The 20,095-nt window shown below is 39.5% G+C and overlaps 1 protein-coding gene across 3 annotated transcripts in view; it reads left to right on the top strand.

Annotated features, from left to right (window-relative positions):
- opcml (opioid binding protein/cell adhesion molecule-like) overlaps window positions 1-20,095 on the top strand; it is a 262,498-nt gene that overhangs the window by 91,968 nt on the left and 150,435 nt on the right. For 2 of the 3 annotated variants that reach the window (XM_026370143.1, XM_026370141.1), the window contains exon 1: window positions 18,839-19,110. In XM_026370143.1, the coding sequence (XP_026225928.1) occupies window positions 18,953-19,110 (158 nt within the window). In that variant the 5' untranslated portion in view covers window positions 18,839-18,952. Of the gene's footprint in view, window positions 1-18,838; window positions 19,111-20,095 lie in introns of those variants that run through there. The other variant, XM_026370142.1, reaches the window with a different exon arrangement.

Genomic DNA, 20,095 nt, shown 5'->3' with positions numbered 1-20,095 from the left:
AGATCACAAAACTGTGAAGAAATTTGCAAGAATCCCAGAGCGCTGCACTTGTATTAAGTTTGGAAGGAAAGGGAGAAGATGAATATTTAGAAAAGAAAGATATGAAAAAAAGAAAGACACAAACTAATTGAATTAACAACATCAGAAATTGAGAAGGACACAAGAAACAAAGAATCATCCATCGCTGGACTCTTTAGGAAAAGGAATCAAAGTAAGGACGTCATTTCCAAAGTACTGTGATCTTTCTAGGGGGTTGTTCCTTTTTACAGAGATTTTTTTTAAGTTTCCTTATAATTCCATGGGCTGCTGAACACCGTCATCTCTAGTTTCTCCCTCCAAGTTCACCTTTAAAGAAAATTCACTTGAGTGCATCCTCAGCACACCTGATTTTGGCTCGTCTAATTCAGAGTGCATTTGTCATCATCATCGATGGCAAGAATTTGGTGAAAATATGCTGGTTCTTTGGGGTAATACTTAAAATATAGTATAGTTTGAGGCTCTTACTTCCAGGTGGAGACTTCATTATGCTTATAGTTAGGGGTGTGATGACATAAATGAGTTGGAGCTTAAATGAGAAAGCCAGATGTGTATCTTAGTAAAGTTAATACACAGTCAATTTATTTTTAACTACAGAACTACAGAGATTTCAAAACCATGCGAATTATCACCAGGCGGTGTTGTAACTATATTTTGAGTCAGTGGTATAACCTCAAGTCACTGCACACTGTGGCTGTTAAAGCAAGTCGTACTGACAGCGAACTGCATGGTCATCCATCAAGCTGTATTTGGAGAGTTATCTAACCCTTTCCAAGAGGCCTGAATTAGTTCATCCTGCCTTTGCAATCAGTTTATCCAAACTGCCTCAATATTTTACTGACATACCTGTAGAAAAGTGTTACATATGGTCATTACTCAGGAGGCGAGTGATGCGTATCAATTCACAGCATATGTACAGTACCTGAGCTATGAAGTGTTCAACTTTGCTCTCCTCGGGGCATGTCATGATGAAATCAATTGGAAATTAGATAACTGTCTTTGTCAGTCAGTTCAGAAATATCATTTCTCAAAGTAAAATTGCAAAGAATTCAGGTCTTTCACCATTTACAGTACATAATACTGTCAAAAGACTCTCAAAATCAAAACACACTCTTGGCATAAAAGTTGAGTGGAAACCACTGTTGCATAGCTCCATGACCTTCAAGGCCTAAGGTTGCACTGAATGAGAAACCATGTCTCTATGAATATAGCCACAGTGGCTTGGTAAATCTGCTGAAACACTAATACACAAGAAAGGAGTTCAGGAAGGGATTTAAATGACAATAATGTAGCTAATAGATTATGATGTATTAACCACCTGGCAGCACAAAAAGCAGTTCAAACTAGAGATGTGTGTCTTTGTCAAGTTTGTTTGTTTCGCAAATGTGAAGTGAGTTGACAATAGATATTTTCATTAAAGTGAGTTTATCTGTATGTTGCCACGGGCATTTGCCTTTTTATTGCTACTAACTAAAGGCCACTTTGTGAAAGGGGAAATAGAATGGATGTTGATTAATTTTTAATGTAGATGTACACAGTCAGAAATTAGGTTTAAGGTGGTTCTCTCCTTGAATCCGTACATAAATTCAGCTGAAGACCTGACCATTTTAGATGATCTGTGAGGCACATGTGGAACAAATATAGACCATATTTGTATATTTATGATATCAACATCGGAACTTGTGGTAGAGTACTTTTTAAGGCAGCTTCTTGTGCTTTCACTTGTGTCTCTAATATGTGCATGTAAGTAGGTAGCCATGAATTTTGTTTATGTTAATATGGTTGTCAATTTTGTCTATTGGTCAACCACTTTGGTCCAGACTGAAATATTTAAATTATCAAATGGATTTACGTTAAATTTTAAATAGTACCACCATAGTACTTTAGTTCGGGAGAAGGTTTGTTCTAAACCAATCACATTTCCTTCAGCATCACTTGTCTTTTGTGTTAAGTGTTAATTACCAATGATTCCAAAACTTAGCATTGGCATGGAATCTTTGGTATTGTTCACATGCACTCAAGCTGGTGTTAGCATTTCAATGTGTACGCTGCTGAATCTCTTGTTTCACGTAGAGTTCACCTCAAAAATTAATTACAGTGCAGGTGAGTGCATGCTCAGTCTGTGAATGTTTCTGACATTATTGCTCCCAGGCTATTAATTTTTATTCTTGTTAATTAGCACACCAGCAGCCAAAAAAATTTGACCATTGTTGGTGTGTGAAGGCACGTTGGTTGCAATTTTAAAGTTAAGTGAATATATTTTTCTGGTGAAAACCAAACTGAAACCGGCAATGCATTAATTTACTGATGACACCAACTACTACTAGTACTACTACTAATACTACTACAAAACCTGCACTTTGCCACCTTGCATCTTGTGTTAAAATGTTATTTAGCTTTATTATTTTATTATTAATGTGTATTGGGTTTTAATTGAACTAATATCTTGTCTTGTAAATACACACACTGTAAACATGACCTTGTTCCCACAATGACTTCATTTGGGTGGTATGTGGAACTATAACCTGGTATTTATTTATATTTTCTTACATTTCTTTTGACTGAAGATTTTTAATAAGTCAAGGTCACAGTAACCTCATGTTCATCCAGTTCTTACTGTGAATGTGATGAACTGATTAGGTTTTTGGGGTCAAAGGTCAAAATCACTGTGACCTCTTGCAGGTAAGTATGTATACTGAAATGTCCCTGTTTTGCTTTCAAGCAAAGTGCAGTGATTCTAGTTAAATTATACTTTGATGCTACATTTAGACACTTACTGTAATATTAATATGTAATTGTGAATTTTACTTTACTCTTTTAAAACCAAGGATTTTATTAAGTGACCTCAAACTTTTTCACAGTAGTGTAAAAGTATAGGCTTAAATGATCTTAACTTCACACTCCTCTGTTTTATAACCATTCAATGCCACAATCAAGCACAGTAACAGCACAACATCGCTGAGACACTGTTGCTATGTGTTCAGTGCACACAGAGAAGATGAGGGGAGGTACCATTGTTCTTGCCTTCACTGTTTGTCAGTACAGACTTTATAGGAAACAATAACAGGTTTGGAGATGAGCCTATTATATATATGCTGTGCTCCTCATCACATGATAATAGGTTTGTGCAATTCTGTATCATTTCCGTTCAGAACACTTAAATACCACATTTTAGCTGTCTTTATGCCACTCCCCAAGGCTTTGTGCTTTGGGCCCATGAGCAGAAGAATGGTTTATATTTGTCTTCTCTTTGGCTTTTGATAAAGATAATAAATCCATCCTCCAAACCTTTTCACTCATTTTTTGCTGTACAAATTGTGAAAATTGAAGGCGCCACATTGCATTCTTAGCTTTGTAATGCCATTCAGTGCAAACACACTGGCCCTCAACATCAAACATGTAAAACTTAGTAAAGAATTTGAGCTTTCAATAGCTACTTCCACAGTACGAAATAAACAGCTGAATGCAGCTTGTTGCATTTGTGATTCAAAGGGAAGGTTAAAGCTGCTTTAATGTTGCTGAATCAACTGGGGAAAAATATTTCATGACTGATTAATTTTTAAAATAGTCACCTTTTTGATGGAATGAATTTAACATGAAGGCTTCAAATTGAACTCTTTACGCACACAGAGACATAAGGAAGATATCTTGATCTCAGGAAAGACCTGCTCTGCCCCGTGAGTAAATGGGACATGGGGATAATGAATATTGAATGAGCATATCTACTTCAAGCAATCATCCCCATTGACCAAATCCCATCAGCACACAAATCATCTGTGTGGCTATGCTGAGTTAATTAAGATCTAGTGTGTGGAATTAATCGAGTCATGCCATTGCAAATGTCTTCAGTCACTGGACCTGTGCTGTCTTATCCACGTACGTTTACCGCCATAAGGTGGAATGAAGATGACATAACATAGGAAATCATCACAATAGAAAATGTGGAATTTCTACAATAAGCCAAAACCAATAGGGATACCAAGTGGAGATGGTAAAGGCTGTTATGTATTTCTGCATTGCTGTTTGTGTGAGTGGAATATCGTTCGGGCTTTTATCTGGGGAAATACTGTACCCGCTCAAGCCTCTTGGACTTCTACAGATAAGAAAAATTAGTGAGATTATACCTCATTTTTCTTCTCAATGCCAACATTTTCCTTCCCATTGCCAGCTGTAATTGTGCCCTCCAGACTTTTCTACAGTGAGCGCAGAAATTGGTTGGCCAAAGAAAACAGCCTGGCTGAACAAAATGCCCCGATGAGCCATTTGCTGGAGTTGTTGTGACACATGAAGGAAAACAATTACTTTTTATTGCGTTAAGTTAATTAAGTAAGTGGTTTAAAAAAAAAAAAAGCAGGAATATGATCCTAGTTCTTAGACACTGTCTCAATTTCTGCATGACTTCACGTATTTAATTGTTCTAAGTGATAATGTATCATTTATCAAGTCAGAAAAGACAATAATCCATGTGGGAAACATATATTGCACCTCCAACTCACTGATCGTTTAGTTGGGAAAAGCAAAATGACTCATGTCAGGATATATGTTATCTTTGCTAATGCCACACTTCTCCTTTTACTTTATTAGTAAGAAGGTGTCCCCCTTCTTTAAGGCACATTTGTCTATTTACACTGTATTTAAAATGCCGCCATGAAGCTGCTCCAGTGTGCTTTTCACACAGTTAACTGTCACCCTGGCTGTAACCATGTGACATTCAATGTGGAGTATAACTCTTCTAACATGCTTGTTATACTTGTTATAAGTATTAAACCATTACTGGTGAATGCACTGTCATGTGCTTTTGCCAGTTTAGAAATTATTTACTTTCAAAACAAAGTTAATGCACTTCGAGTACAACATAAATGTCATAATAATTCAAGTCACCAAATAACTGATCACCTTGGTCTGTTGTCTCAAGCTAACTACTTGCACTTCGTAGTGGTCTCCTCAGTTCTCCAGTGAAGCATTATGTCAATGCGTTATCACTTAAACACATTGCTTGATCAAAGCAGAACAGTAATTAATAATATAGTGAACACAATGTTTGAAAACTGTATTTTAGTTCAAATCATGTCATAAACATTGTTTCTCCTGCAGTAAAACAACCACAGTATCTGGTCTCACAATAAAACATCATCATAATTTCGCACTCCTTCTCTCCGTTGTGAGCATAGGTCAGGGGTAGGCAACCTTGCTCTTAGAGAGCTCAGCTTGTTTTCCAACAATCCCTGCACTCACAGCTTCTCATAGGCTGAACACACACTAAACATGCTGAACTGAATACAAGCAGTACTGGGCTGTGGCCTTCTAGGAAGAGGGTTGCCTGCCCCTGGGATCGGTCCAACCTGCTGTTATCATTCCCATGGCCGTGCCACTCCCGGCATGTAAAATGGTGATGCCAAGTGGTAGCGTTAGGGGTATGAGGATTTTATTACAGAGACTACCTGTTTGCTTCTAGACAGTTACTAGAAGTGATTGGTTTAATCTTATATACCCATGAAATAAAGGAAAAACAGGTTACCAAAATATCAGCCTATCTATTAGTCTATTATCTTGCTATTACTGAGCTGTAAAATGCTACCCAATTAGTCAAAGAGAACAGTTGTGTGTAAGTGTACACAGCACGTGTTCATGATATAGTATTCTGCCTTTGCCATTTCAAATAATCAAGGTAGAATCTTTGTATTCCTCAGCTGGTCTGATGAGTTTCACATACTACTGTATCACATTGATTTTTCACAGTCTGGGCTGGGGTGTGGTGATAGTGCACATCCTCCCAGCACCATCACTGTCAATATTTCTTTTGTTAGTACTGGTGTCCATACACACACATACACACACACACACACACACACACACACACACACACACACACACACACACACACACACACACACACACACACACACAGAAACAGAGCTGTTGCTGGGCTGATCCAAGTGTGAACTTGGCATGCAAGGCCCTGACCACTGGCATGCATTTGAGCACAGTAGAACGCGCACAGCTATTTGCAGTTCAAGGTCAAGCTTAATTACATGGCAGTTTAATACAAATGCAGTTTAAATTGCCTGACTGTGTGATGAACATGGAAACAACAAAAGGTGAATACTAACCCTTGACTTTTCATGTTTGTTTCACGCTACAAATTTTTTTTTTGTTAAAATGGGTGAGTTGATTTTGACAGGGAGCACGAAAGGAACATAACACATTACCATTAAGTGTGCTGTTACAACATTGTTGAATTTAAGATTTTTGTTTTGTTGACCTTATTAGAGACCTTTTGAAATGTTGTGGTTTTCTGCATTCATTTGTCAGAAAATGTGATCAAATCTTCATAATGTGCCTAAAATAACAACACAAACAATTCTGATCTTTTATGTCTTTATTGAGAACAACCATGAAAACCTCATAATACTAGTGGAAGACGTACGTGAACCCTTGGAATGAATAACTTGTTGATCCCGCTTGGCAGCAATAGCCTCAACCAGGCACGTCCTGTGGCTGCGGATCACACCTGCACAGTGTCCAGGAGAAGTTTTAGCCCATTCTTCCAGGCAGAACTGCTTTAGGCCTGTCATATTTTTTAGACACCTCGTGTGTGTGGCTCGTTTCAAGTCGTTTGAGCCACTGTCCTTCCATCTTATAATCACGCCCCCTTATGGAGACTTTTTTTTTCTGTCTTGATTCCACATTTCCCAGGTTTACTTGGCATATACTGCTTGAATGGACACTGACCTTTGAAAGGGCCCACACGTTCTGTTTCATTTCCAATCCCAGTATAGCCATGACAATGGCAGATGATGAGTGGCAGATGCTCCACCCACTTGTCCCTAACCTTTTAGGCTGCAGCAAGCTTGTTGTGTGGATGACGGCCAAGTCGGGTATCGGCCTGTCAAAATGGATCATCTGTGACAACATATGAAATGTCAACAATGACACGGTGGCAATGGAAAGAATCTACACGCCATAAACTAGAGGTGGATTCATTTCTGGTTCTCTATACACGAGACAGAACCAACAGACCCAACTTTTCGTGAATGTCTATCCAGTCTAAATCTTTTGAGTTCTCTTTGAACCCCCATCCATTTTTGTTATATTACTAGGACTATAGTTCTGATTGGTTCAGGATCAGGTCAAAGCAGAATTTAATCAGTTTGGATTATGGTATTTTTTGTTGGTCATAGGGTCACTTATAACACTCTCAGACGACATGGTACCTTATCTCATATGGGAAACAGTAAGGGCAGATTTCTTTTCTTTGAATGGAAGGTAACAGGCTTAGCAGCACCCTCCTCATCATCACCTGGTTGTTTCTCATCAGTTGTTTTACATTCTGGGTCATATTCTCTGTCCGGCTCCGCTTCTGACCATTCCTCCTCTTATGCATGTCCACTGTCAGTCATTGTGATGCCACAGTGTGACAAATTTCACAAGCAAGCTTTATATACCAGAGCAGTGAGACAGGTACAGTATCCTGTATTCATGTGTGTGCGCACATGTGTGCATGCAAGAGTTATTTAGTGCACTTCTGTGGGTGGGTCTGCCAAACTGATGGATGCACATGTTCACAATCTCTTCTACGCTCAAAAATTGTAATAAAAATACCCCGCAAAAAGAAAAAAAAAGTTAAAATATTCCACCTTAACTAGCGCTAGCACTCCATCCTGCTCCGCCCAACCTTTCCTCTCCCTGCTCTGCTATACTCTTTTACCATCTGCTACTCTCTGTTACCCTCTGCCCAGCCCTTTGAATATTAGTCATTATCAAATTACAATAAGTAAGAAGCTACAAAACTTACTAATCAAGCAGAAATTGACCAGAAGGGCGAGCCTCACACAAAAGTCTTTTTCCAAACAAAATCATTCATACAGTATGTGATTGGAACACAACAAGTCAGCTGGGGAAAAGGGAATAAGGTGTTTGAGCCATGTAAGATATAGATTTTTTTCTAAATTTCCATGACAGCACAATAACAAAAGGACATCAAAACATGATCAACACTACAATGAGTGTTACAGTCACTTTGCACTCTGCTTTCTTGGCAGCAAACTCAGCAATACGAGTTGCATAACCCAGATGCTAGATGCTGTTTTTTCTTTTTCCATTCCACATAGGCCTATTCTGTCTTGAGGCACTGATGTGTGCAAATAGTTTTTAATTACTTTCAGCTTTCCAAAGTTTCTCTCACCCACACACAATCGCTGAGACTGTCAGTAGGATTCTGGTGCAAACGTCTTCAAAATTCTCCTTTCACTTTTTCTTTTTCTTTTTCACCCTCCTTTCTCTCTTTAAATTAAGCCTGCACAATCTGTTAAGCTTCTGCATAGCTGACATTACTTCAAAAGACATTAAGACGAGGATGACCTTGCCCCAGGAAGCATTAAAAGCAAAGTAACAAGCTGAGTTTTGATTGTAAGTGAAATGTATGGTAGCTTTCAAATGAATAACATTCAGTTTTTGGTTTTATACATAAGGCCAAATGCCTATTTTCAAAAGTATATGTTTTCATATGCTTGTATCTGCATATACATATTTTCAATGCAGTTCAATGCCACTGTGTAGTGTGCACAAGAGGTCATACATGCAAAGCATGTTTAGTCAGTCTAGAGTTTAATTACATAGCTTTACACAACCTACATCTGTGAGCTTCAAAAATGAACTGAAATGACCAACATTGTCACCACAACTGGGTTTGTCTTTTCAAATTAAATTAAGAACTTGTGTCCAAAAGCCTTTTATGCTGTCCCATCCCACACCTGACATCAATACATAATCAGGCAGATTTTGTTTTTCTCAAGCCATTTTGTTGTGTGTTTTGGGTCATTGTCCTTCTGCAGAGTTTAATCTGGCGTACAAACATTCTCACATTGTCCTGAAGAATTTTTTGATGCACTTGGGAATTCATCTCTCAATCACCCCTCAATGGCATCATGTTTTACCTACTGTAGACTCATAAACACAAATGTTAGCCAGTTTAAATGATGCCTTCAAATCTTTGGCTGTCACTCGGGGTTGTTCCTTTATCTCATTAATGAGTGTGTTGTGCTCTTGGTGTCATTTTGACTGGTCGCCCACTTCTTGGTAGAATAACCACAGTCCCAAGTGTCTCCATTTGTAGATTGGTTGTCTAACTGTAGACTGGTGAATTCCTAAAGTTATTAAGATCACTTTGTAACCCTTTCCAGCTTAATGTAAATCAACAATTCTGACCGTAGAGCCTCTGAAAGCTCCCTTTGGTGAGGCATGGCCCACATAAGGACATTCTTCTTGTGCAGTGCAAATTCAAAAAGTTTGATAGTTTTTTGTCAGTCAAAGTAGCTCTAGTCCACACCCTCTAACTTATTTCCTTAACAAGACTACAGCATACCTAGAATTTGCTAGCACCTGACACAAGTTAGCTAAAAGTATTTACAGTGTTACTTTTTCCACCAACACTATGACATTTTTTTTTGTTGTTGTTTTTAATAAAAAAATGTTAAAATTAAAAAGACACAAAATTCACATACTTTTTCTTCTATCACTGTAGACATCCAGCATGTTTTTCCCCATTGAAATTTGTTCCCTTATTTTTTTTTTTCAGTAGTATATTATGTTGCAGCAAAATAACAAATCAAAAGATGATATATATTTTATACAATACATTCTCAAAATATACAGCACAACATTCAAAAACATTATAACACCACTCAACCATCTTAATAAAATATGATAACATTAAGTAGTTTAAAAAATGGTTTAATATGTTGCTTGCTATGTTATCATGTTAATTTAAGATGCTCAGTATTCTTTCTTTCCCAGTGTTGTCTGAGTTTGTTAAGAAAGCTAATAATAGGAACCACAAGGGCTGCTGACAGAGGTGACTGCATCATACCATGCAGGAAAAGTACATTTGGACAGTCAGCATTTTCTTACCCAGTGTTACACAGCTGGAATTCCCTTCCTGCTGATTTTAGAAGTCAAGCAACATATGGGCTATTTGCAAAAAAATACAAATTTGGTTGCTGGGAAAAAAAGAGACCCAACATAATATGAATTACTTTTTACCTGCCTCTGGTCTTTGGCCCTTTCATGCCAGGCAGCCTTTTGTCTTTTTGTCTTCTCCCTGATTCCTAACTTTCCAATAAAACCCAAAATTTGTTGTAGTTAGTGTTATGTAGTTTGACTTTTTTGTATCCTTTGTTCATGCTTCTCAGATATTTTTAACAGTGCTGTATGTGTATTTTTATGTTAAATCTTTTATGTGACATAAGATATGTCATATATGTCACTTGTGTTCTGTTTTTGGTTGTTGTTCATTTGGCTGCTGTCTCCCTGTTTGGTCAACATGACATGGCAACATGTCTTCCAACCTTAATGCCCATTCGGCTCTATCCCCTCATTTGACACAGACCTCTGTGATTCTCCAACAAGAAATGTGAGCAGTTGTGTCTAGAGTGTATAGATACACTGGTCTGTACCCAGTATGCCTATTCAGCCATCCATCCATGTCTATAGATGCACTGCTTAATTTGAATTCTATAATAAAAATGGCAAATGGTTGTGGCTGGTTATTGATTGGTAATGTGGCAGTTAATCTGCAATGCAGTAAGAAATTTAAATAAACTTCAAGGTAAAAGTCAGGGTGACTCTTTTAGGTACTTGATATCTTTGTTTCCCTTATTGCATTCAACCTTTCTAAACTGATATCGTGATCCTATCTGCACCATCTTTTAGAAGACAAATCAATAACAACCCTGAGGAGTCTTGTACTCTAACCACATTGGCTGCACATTTTATTCTTCCTGCATATCTTCGCAACAACTACATTATCTTCCCAATATTCCATTTATTTCTTTACTGAAACTGGTGATGGAGAGATAGAAAGAGATTAACGTGACATAGTGCAAAACTCCTGGGACTGTAATTGGTTGCATTGTGATTACAGTGATTACAGTGCACCTATGAAATCATATTTATTGTACACATATGCTGGACATAAAGAAACACCATCATTGGCAGTAGGTGTAGAACAATGAGTTGCAGGCAAGTGTGCATTGCATATAAAGACTATCATTAACAATTGAATATTGCAGAGGTCTATGATGGTTTAGTTGCTTGTAGCTACAAAGGGCACCAGCTCAACACAAGAAGAAAACCCTTTAAATTCTTAATTCTTTAAAGAACTGTCAAAAGTTTGGACTCAGTCTGGACTTTTCGTGAAAAAAAAAAAAAAACATCATGGGTAAGCAAAAAACAATCTCAATAATTATAACAACAATGTACTGAAATATAATTAGCAATTATGTAGCTGACTTGTGCCAAAACAAGGTAAACAGGGAAGGGAAGATGAAAAATCATGAGTAAAGTCAGATGTCCTCACGAGACAAGGAAACTGAAGCAAAGACGGATCACAAACCTGGCATAATTTTGTACACCAACGAATGACTGTGTCAACACATGTTTTGCCAAACAGCAAAATGCTCTAATCTACACTGATATTAATCATTAGCAAATGTATGTGTGTGCAGAACAGCAATGGGTCATTTCAGGTATTCGCTAATGAACAGTAACTTCACAATTAACATGTTGGTTAAAGTGCTTTCACACATCTTCACTCTATTTCTGATGCTGCATGCTCCCAGTTTCAGGTTCCTCCAATGATTATAAATTTAATAGTATTGAACCAAGACATGAAATAGCCTGTTTGTTATATTAAATTCAGTGGAAACATGTTGAGCGTATGTGGATAATGATACATAGGGGTATTAAGTCTATCTATTGATAATTATTGATATAATTGGGATAAATATGAAGAAGATGATTGTTCAGGCCTAGGCTGCACCCTATACACTCTGTTTTTATTTCTGGCTGTGAAAAATAAATCTTCATTTATATTACCTGCTGATAGACTCCTGCTGATGTACACTAAATGATGAACTGTCTGAAATTGCAGCTAACCTCTCTTTAAATTCCCCCAGAAAGAAATTCCCAACTTTCCCAGACTGCCCATCCATCTGTCAGTGTCAAATACAATCCGAGAGCTTTCTATTCCAAAGTATTAGTTCCATTTGACTAATATTTGAATGGAAATTGCTCAGTCAGATGCATTCACCTTGAAGTGAGCAGAATCCATCTTTGGCATGACAGTTTCTGCTTAAATAAGCATCACAGGGAGCCGCTCCCCTCGCTTCAGATTGGACACTGTTATTGTCACTGTCTAAATTGTTTCTAACCTTAGGGTTAAAGACGGCAACATTTGCATACATACAAATCAGCTCTTTAATGTTGATGAAAGTGCCGTTGAAATGCAGTCGCGCCGACTTTGTCCTAGATGCTCTCAGAGAATAACAATGGTATTGTGTTGACGGACGCAGTTACCAAATTGTTGATTTTTTTTTTTTACTAATAAATTTCACTGGAAATGACCCATAGTATTGAATTTAGAAATATATAATTAAAAAAGTGACTTTTGTTCATTAAGGAAAGAGATTTTAATTGTTTGCTAATGCTGGATGTTGTGCAAATGTCTTTATTCTAAACATAACTAAATACTGACATCATGAGATCATTTCGCTCTTCATTAGTCCTGTCTCTTAGTCCTAACACGCTCCAAAAAACTTATTAGGCTTTCTCCGGCCCAAGGTAACTGTCGAAATACCATTGCAAAGCCATCATTATCCAAACCAATCTCAGATATGATTCTGCCCAGACAGATGTGTGCCATAACAGTCTCACACTCTTTCTTCTATTTTATTATTTTTTTTAAGCAAAGAAAGAAACAAATTTCCAATGTAACAGTGTGAAGATAAAATGTTCGGGAGGTTAAATTCAATCTCTTTTGTACTCAGAGTGTAAACATGCCACCATGGTTGTAGAAACATGCACACACAAAGACACACACTGGGCTCTTGTTGATGCCTTTCATATTTTCTAGGCTCTCATAAAAGCTGGATACCTTAATGCAGGAGGATTTAGCTTTGACCTTCAAGCAGCTTTTATGTCCATTACTTGTAGTCGATAGAGTTCCTAAAAGTGGTCAGAATATTGACTGATTGGATGAGGGGGAAAAAAATAGTAGTATAGTATGAAATGAACATGCAGTGAAGACCTATCAACACATTTGTGTGCAAACTTTGAATTCAGACATGAGTCCACAAAAGTCAGGCAGAGGTCAGTAGTGGAGCGTCCGATGGTGTATCTGTATATCTGCTGAACACACGCCTGCTGGGAGCACGAGGGAATATTACACCTATTGATAACACAGGAAGTCTGAACATTCGCGTCATTTAAAGGTAGCAGCTTCTTAAATAATTCATGCACTTGTGCCGTGCATGCGCCGACTGACTTCGCAACACACGTCGCAAAGCGTTAGCAGGGCGAGGGCTGGAACCGGATCAGCTCTGACAAAGACCAGCAAAGCTCATTGGAAAGGAAAGAAGAGGCCAACTTTACACTTTAAAGCCTGACTGCAGACATAAACAACCCGCTACCCACATGCTGTGACTGCAGCTAAGGTGTCTGATTAAAGCTGTCTGATAAGTCAAGACTGAGACAGATGCAGTTATCGGAGATCAAAGTTGGAATCATGGGCAGCTCTCCATGCCAGGAGCACTTAGGTTCCTACAAGTATAAAGCAGACCTGAATTAAGCTTCTATTTTATTTAAAAAGAGAAAATATTTTTTTTTTCTTTGACTTAGACAAAAGAAGAAACTGGTTTTGTGGGAACTGACTCTGGGTTTTGTCTTTTCTCAGAGACAAAACCCAGAGCCAGTTCTGCTGTTATTTTACCCTACAATAGGAAATTGTTGGGGATCTTGATATAAATCCACCACCCTCTGCCCAGCGTGTTTAGCTTTTAGCTATTTTAAATTACAGTTTATTAATTACAGAAATTATGCTCAATATTAATACTAAATATTACAAAGCCTACCAGTCGAGCAGCAACTGCTGACCTTCTTTGATTAGAAGGGTGAGTCTAACTGCAGAAATTAATATTTCTACACCACTGCCAGAGTTGTTCAATGAGTCACATGAGCCTTCGAAAGCAGGTCTCCAAACTAATGAAGTTAACACACATTTTGGAGCATAAAACATTTAATAGAGAAAAAAATTACCAAGTGTAACTTTAATTAATACAGTAGTTATAAATAGTACATACAATATAATATTGTATGTACATTGCAATATATAAATATTGCAATAAAACACACATTGGGTGGTGGGTAGAGTGGTTGTCTGTCAGTAATGAATCTAAAAACATGTACACGTGGGTGGCCAGGGGCAGAAAGACTCCCTAAAAGTTAATACAGCAGTACTTCTTTGTTGCTGTTAGCATAGCTAAGGAAGGGGGCAGTAATGACCTGTACTAAATTAACATGAGGATCAGTTGATCTGCTGGCTGACAGCATTGGGATGAGTCCAAAGACATAAAAAGAAATTAAAAGATGTGAAAAATATCAACCTACTTTACTATCTTGAATTGATAATATGTTAAATGAATTATATTTAACATAATATTAAACTTACCTATTAAATGAGACAGCAAGACTACATAGATCATTTTTACCAGCTATGAACAAAACACAGGACATTTCCACACTCCGGTGTAAAACTACTGTTGCTGTTGCTGCTACCTGAATATCTTCCAGGTGAACTGGACTTGCTGTGTGGCTGACCTGCAGAAAATAGTGTAGTTTGCAAGGAACTCTGCAAGGACGTTTGCTCATAGTAGCGCTGTCTGATTTAGAGGTTCTTTAACCATCCACAGACTGTTTAGGAACTAAATACTCCTGCTGTAAGATGAGATTTCCTTTAGAAAAACATACTTTGTGGATAACATCATATAAAGCCCCCTCATGAATCAGTTCAAACTGATTATGTTTTCCACACTCCTATTGTTTAGGCTGGCGAGTGACACATGATAAGACAGTGACACAGTAAGTTCTTGTGTGATAAAACTTTGATGGACTGACCTCACAATGTCAGGCTCTCATGGATGCGTTGCATAACAGTGGTGTTTGTGTGCCAGTAGGATCTGAGCTTCTGCAGATGACTGCATCCATTGAGTGAGCGCTCTTTATTCAGTCTACCCATGTTTTTTGCTTAGGGTATTAACTTGCTTTGGTCAGAGGCCCCTCCATTGTCTGCTAGCTCTGCCCATCCTTGCATGATATGAATGGAGATTAGCATGGATTGTTTGAATAAACCACACAGGGGCTGGTGTTAATAGACGCAGCAGGAAATTATGTGAATGTCACTGCATGTATAAGTAAAATAAATGAGAAACACAATCTGCCGAGAAGAGCTGGACTGTTTACAGCTGCAACCGATCAGAAAAGATGGTGATTTAAGTGAAATGACTTTGTTCGTTTAAGCATGCTAAAATCAATACCTCCAGCTCCTGTTTTAGAGCATGGCTAGTTGTTCCAGGCCACATAGTTGAGCTTTTCTTCTTTTCCTCTCCCTCTGCAAGTGTTTGCGTGTGCTACATCAAGAATGATTCATGTGGGCCAGGCGACAATCCAATGCCATTCTAATTTGTCATTTCTGCATGCTTGGCACCCTCGCTCGAGGTGGAGCCTGGACAAGGTTGTGGGATGTACCTGACCTGCTGTAAGGCAGAACAATGAGGGTCAAAAGCATAATGCACATGACATGGATTGAAATGGATTGCGGACTTATTTTACAACACTGTGTGGAGTTGATTGCAGAAAATGCTGCGCTTAAAGTCAATATCGGTGACTCCTGCCTATTTCTCTTGACCAAACATCGCAGCCCTAATCGACTGAGGAGGGTGTCTGTGAACAAGCTCACACCCTCCTCCTTGCATCCTTGACTCTAATTAAGAGCACATATCTTACATTTTGCTGAGGTCAGGGAGGGGTTTTAATTTAAAAACCATTAAGACACGCACATAGCCAGGACTTGTGTTGCATCCTAGGCAGATATAATTTCAATTAAGTCTTATCTTCGCCCAATTTCTCCAGCAAAAGACATCATCATAATTCCACAATAAGGGGCTGCAGATACACTGAACAGTCAATGTGCTACGCTGCTCATACGGGATGTTACAGCACATGTTGACTTGTGTATCTATAGCCTAACCTGTGATCTGTGTGGATTTTCTGAAGTTTGAATCAGGGGTGAAAACAGAAAATACATATGAATATTTAGTTTTATTGTCTCATCAAGGCCCACTTCTATAATGCTGAAGCATTGCAGCAAATTGGACAAAGAAGTGAGAAAGCCTCACACCTATAGGCTGCAAATGTCTTTGCAGCACATTATTGTGCAGCACACTCGTGCTCATCTTAAACAGAAAGACTTTTAATGTGAAGTCAGTTGAACGTTTGGCAAGATTGATGAACGCACAACAGAACGCAACGACTAGAAGCCACTGATTGTTTGCCTCTCGCACAAATATTTGATACCAGACGAGAACAATGCCATGTGTCACTTGTATGTTTCCCCCCCCAAAGTGATGGCATTCAAAGCTGCCAGTGTGTTGTCGTTTGTTGCCTCCCATTCAGCATCTTAACAGCGTGCTAAATTGATGTTAAGGTAAAGAAATTATCTTGTTCAGTCTTCTCATGAGACTCAAAAGCTGTCAGAGTAATTCTGAGTGCTGCTGTTAGACGAGCAGCAAAGTGCCACTCTCGTCCCTTGTGGCCAGCATCCCCACTCTATGCATACAGATATGGATAGGGAGAAAAAGAACAAGATCACATTAGTACAAAAAAAGTGCATGTGGTTTGAGCGACTCTCATTAATGTTAAAACTTATCCTAAAAGTTAGCTCTTATCCTCCACTTCACATCAACTGCATATTTTTGAATAAATTACCCATCGGTCACCTGGTATGTTTAAAAAAATTAAAAGAAAAAAAAGAAACAGGCACCTTACAAAAGCCTGAGGGCCCCCGACGGCTTTTATAATATTATTATTAAGTCACCTTTTTTTTTTTTTTTACAATTTAGCACAATGACAGGATGGACAAAAACGGTGTTTCAGATTAAAAGTTCAAGATCTGCTGCATTTAAATCAACAAAATGGCTATGCAGCTTTTAATTTAGCACATCAATACAGATCTTTCCTGCTGAAGGTCAGTGGGGCAACCGTTCATTAAAACCAGCTATTTCGCAGCAGGGTTCTTGACTTGAATCCTGTGGCACTTGTTTTTCCTGAGGTTAATGTTAGACTGCATCTTTTGATACTTGGATTCTCTCAGCAAATACACTCGATGGACACACTGATCTGCAGGTCGGTTCTTTGCTTTGCTACAAGGTGGTCATGCCACTTTCTAGTTTGTGACCACTGAGTTGGCATAAATTCACAATTGTGTGTAACATAAGCACAAACCAGAAATAATGAAGACCTTGAAATCTGATTTTAACATGTAAAAACAAATTTCCATGGTGCTCCTGGGAGTAGTTGCCTGGTTAGTCTCCTAGCCTTGCTTGTTCTTCAAGTGATCAAGTGATGGAAGGATGTCACCCACTGCAAACTCATTTGGAGTCCCAAATAACATCACCTATTTTATTCTCAGTAGTAGTTCTGTGTCATTCTTAAAGAACAATTCTTAAGGGACATGTTAAATTGTTCTCCCTCTAATTCAATCAAGTGGTCCTTCACCTCTTTCACTGGTTGGCTGCCAAATAAATGCGCTCTGAAGTCCCATTTTAAAGAGATGTAGTCCCAATGACCTCTGTCTTCAATCATTCAAAAGCACACCAACAAAAAAAAACAAAAAAACAACAGAACTGTATTTGAAGTGCTGTGAAGCGGCACTCGTAAAAGTGAGTGAAGAGTGTAAACCCTGTTATTAGAATCGTGCTTTTGATTCTCTCTCCGATTGCATTTGTCTCCAGTAGATTCAATTATTGTGACATTTTGTTTAGTAACCTGGAGGGGCCCCCCGGGTGCCCCTGCTGCATGGCTGCCCACTCTGACAGTCACCAGTGATCCCAATTAACATGAGAGTGAATATTCTATTAACAGGTCCATGTGCAGCTATTGTGCTGACTCACGTGTGCACGAGTAGTGCTTCTGATAAAGACACATTAAATGATTTATTATTTAAAGTCTCCTTAAAAATCTGTAGCCCGGCTGCGTCCAGCCAAGTCTGGGAGCCATCTAACCCCTATGAATGCGAGCGCGCAGGTTACCATATGGTCCTCCTGGAACCAGAAGTGATGCTACCTGGATAGAGAGAGAGAGAGAGAGAGAGAGAGAGAGAGAGAGAGACAGAGTGGGGTGGGGGGGGGAGAGAGAGGTACTTCAGGGGATGCAGCCTACTTAACGACAGAAAGATACTGAAGCGAATTCAGCTTTTTTATGCTTGTGGTGTTCGCGGCAAAGAATACATAGAGGGAGAGAGAAACACACAGACACACACAGACACACACACACACACACACACAAGGAGACTTGGCTGATGAATCCCTGCGAGAGCATCCATTTCACGGCGATTACAGTTTGAAGCGGAGGAGACTGCGCGCATTTCTCCGAGAAACACGGCGCTCCTCTCTCCTCCGAAGTCAGTTTCCTAGAGCGACTGGCGGGCGGAAGACACCGTCCTCCCCCCCACCCCCTACCACTTCACCCCCCCCCCCCCCCATCTCTCTCTCTCTCTCCATCCTCCCTCCTCCTCTGCGTTTATCGACACAGACGGTATTTCATAACGCGTCTGTTTACTTGGAGCGAAACCAGGTCGACCGCAGTTCCAGCAGGGCTACGGCGCATCTTTGGTCGTGGAGTGGAATTTAGCGAGATCCGCGCGCGCACACAGCTCCAGACGCAAGGGGGGGAGAAAAAAAAAAACAAAAAACCAGGAGGAATATCACATCCGACGGTTCAAGTTTTTTCTTGGAAGTTGCGCATTGACAGAGAAAGAGAGAGAGAGAGAGAAACAACAACAATCCCAAACAAAACAAAAGCAAACATGGGAATTTGCGGCTATTTGGCGGTGCCTGGGAAATGTCTTGTCGTCCTAGGACTTAAATTGTTATTCCTTGTACCTGCAGGAGTTCCAGCCAGAAGCGGGGATTCAGTATTAAAGGACAACATCACCGTCAGACAGGGGGACAGCGCCGTCTTAAAGTAAGTCTTTAACTGTATGTCATCACCACATCACTGATCCCATCTTCTCCCGTGCGCCCACGGAAGGGGTGGGGGTGGGGGTGGGGGGCACACTGGCTCCTGCTTTACGCCATGTGCTGGTCCGGGAGTTACTAGAGGTCACCACAGCCTGTGAAATAACGCACGGATGCTGCTGCTGCTGCTGCTGCTGCTTTCAGAGCTGTGATAAGCTGCACACGCTGCGTGCGCGCCGTTTTGTCATGTGCAAGCAACACAGTTGAACGCGCCAAACCTGGTCGTGGAAGCTCTCCTGCTCGTTGCCCTTGAATGATATTGATCCGGTTGGTTAATGTCTTGTTGAGGATGCACGGAGCTGAGATCCTCAAATTCGGCGTGAGGATGGATTGTGTGCGTATCGATCTGCGGGGGTTACGCATCCATAACTTTAATTTGCAGGGCCGCGTTGTTTTCGTTACACTTCACGAACTGTTTTAGAGTGTGCACACACACGCACACGCACACACGCACACACACACACACACACACACACACACACACATACAGCTACTTGCTGTTTGATTTGAATTTAAAGCGTCTGTAAAATGTTTTATAGTTTGTAATGTGACTGGCAAACTGGCTGTGCACTCATGAGAATGAGGCTCCTGCTGTAGCAAAGGTAGTAACAGTGTGTGATAGAAATAGAAAAAAAATAAGAGGAGGTGTGATAGAAAATATATGCAGCACTAGAAATAGAAATAAGCAAATGTATGCACACATATGAATCATTTCAGCACCGTACATTTGCACGGCCTTACTGCATTATACTATGTAATGTGAGAAGACATACATTTGTAGCACTGCTGTGAATGTGACTGTGTGCTGATAGCATATGACTTTACCATGTCTTGAAAAAGGGCTGCGTTCAGTACCTCGAGCTGTCAGAGCAGGGCAGCAGAGCTCAGGTGGCCCTCCGACTGCCTGAGGAACTGGACAAGTCAGCGGTGTT

Source organism: Anabas testudineus, chromosome 14 (genome assembly GCF_900324465.2).
Source record: "Anabas testudineus chromosome 14, fAnaTes1.2, whole genome shotgun sequence".
In the NCBI taxonomy this organism is placed as follows: Eukaryota; Metazoa; Chordata; class Actinopteri; order Anabantiformes; family Anabantidae; genus Anabas; species Anabas testudineus.
Note: the sequence above shows the minus strand (reverse complement) of the source record. Positions and strands in the feature narration are given on the sequence as shown.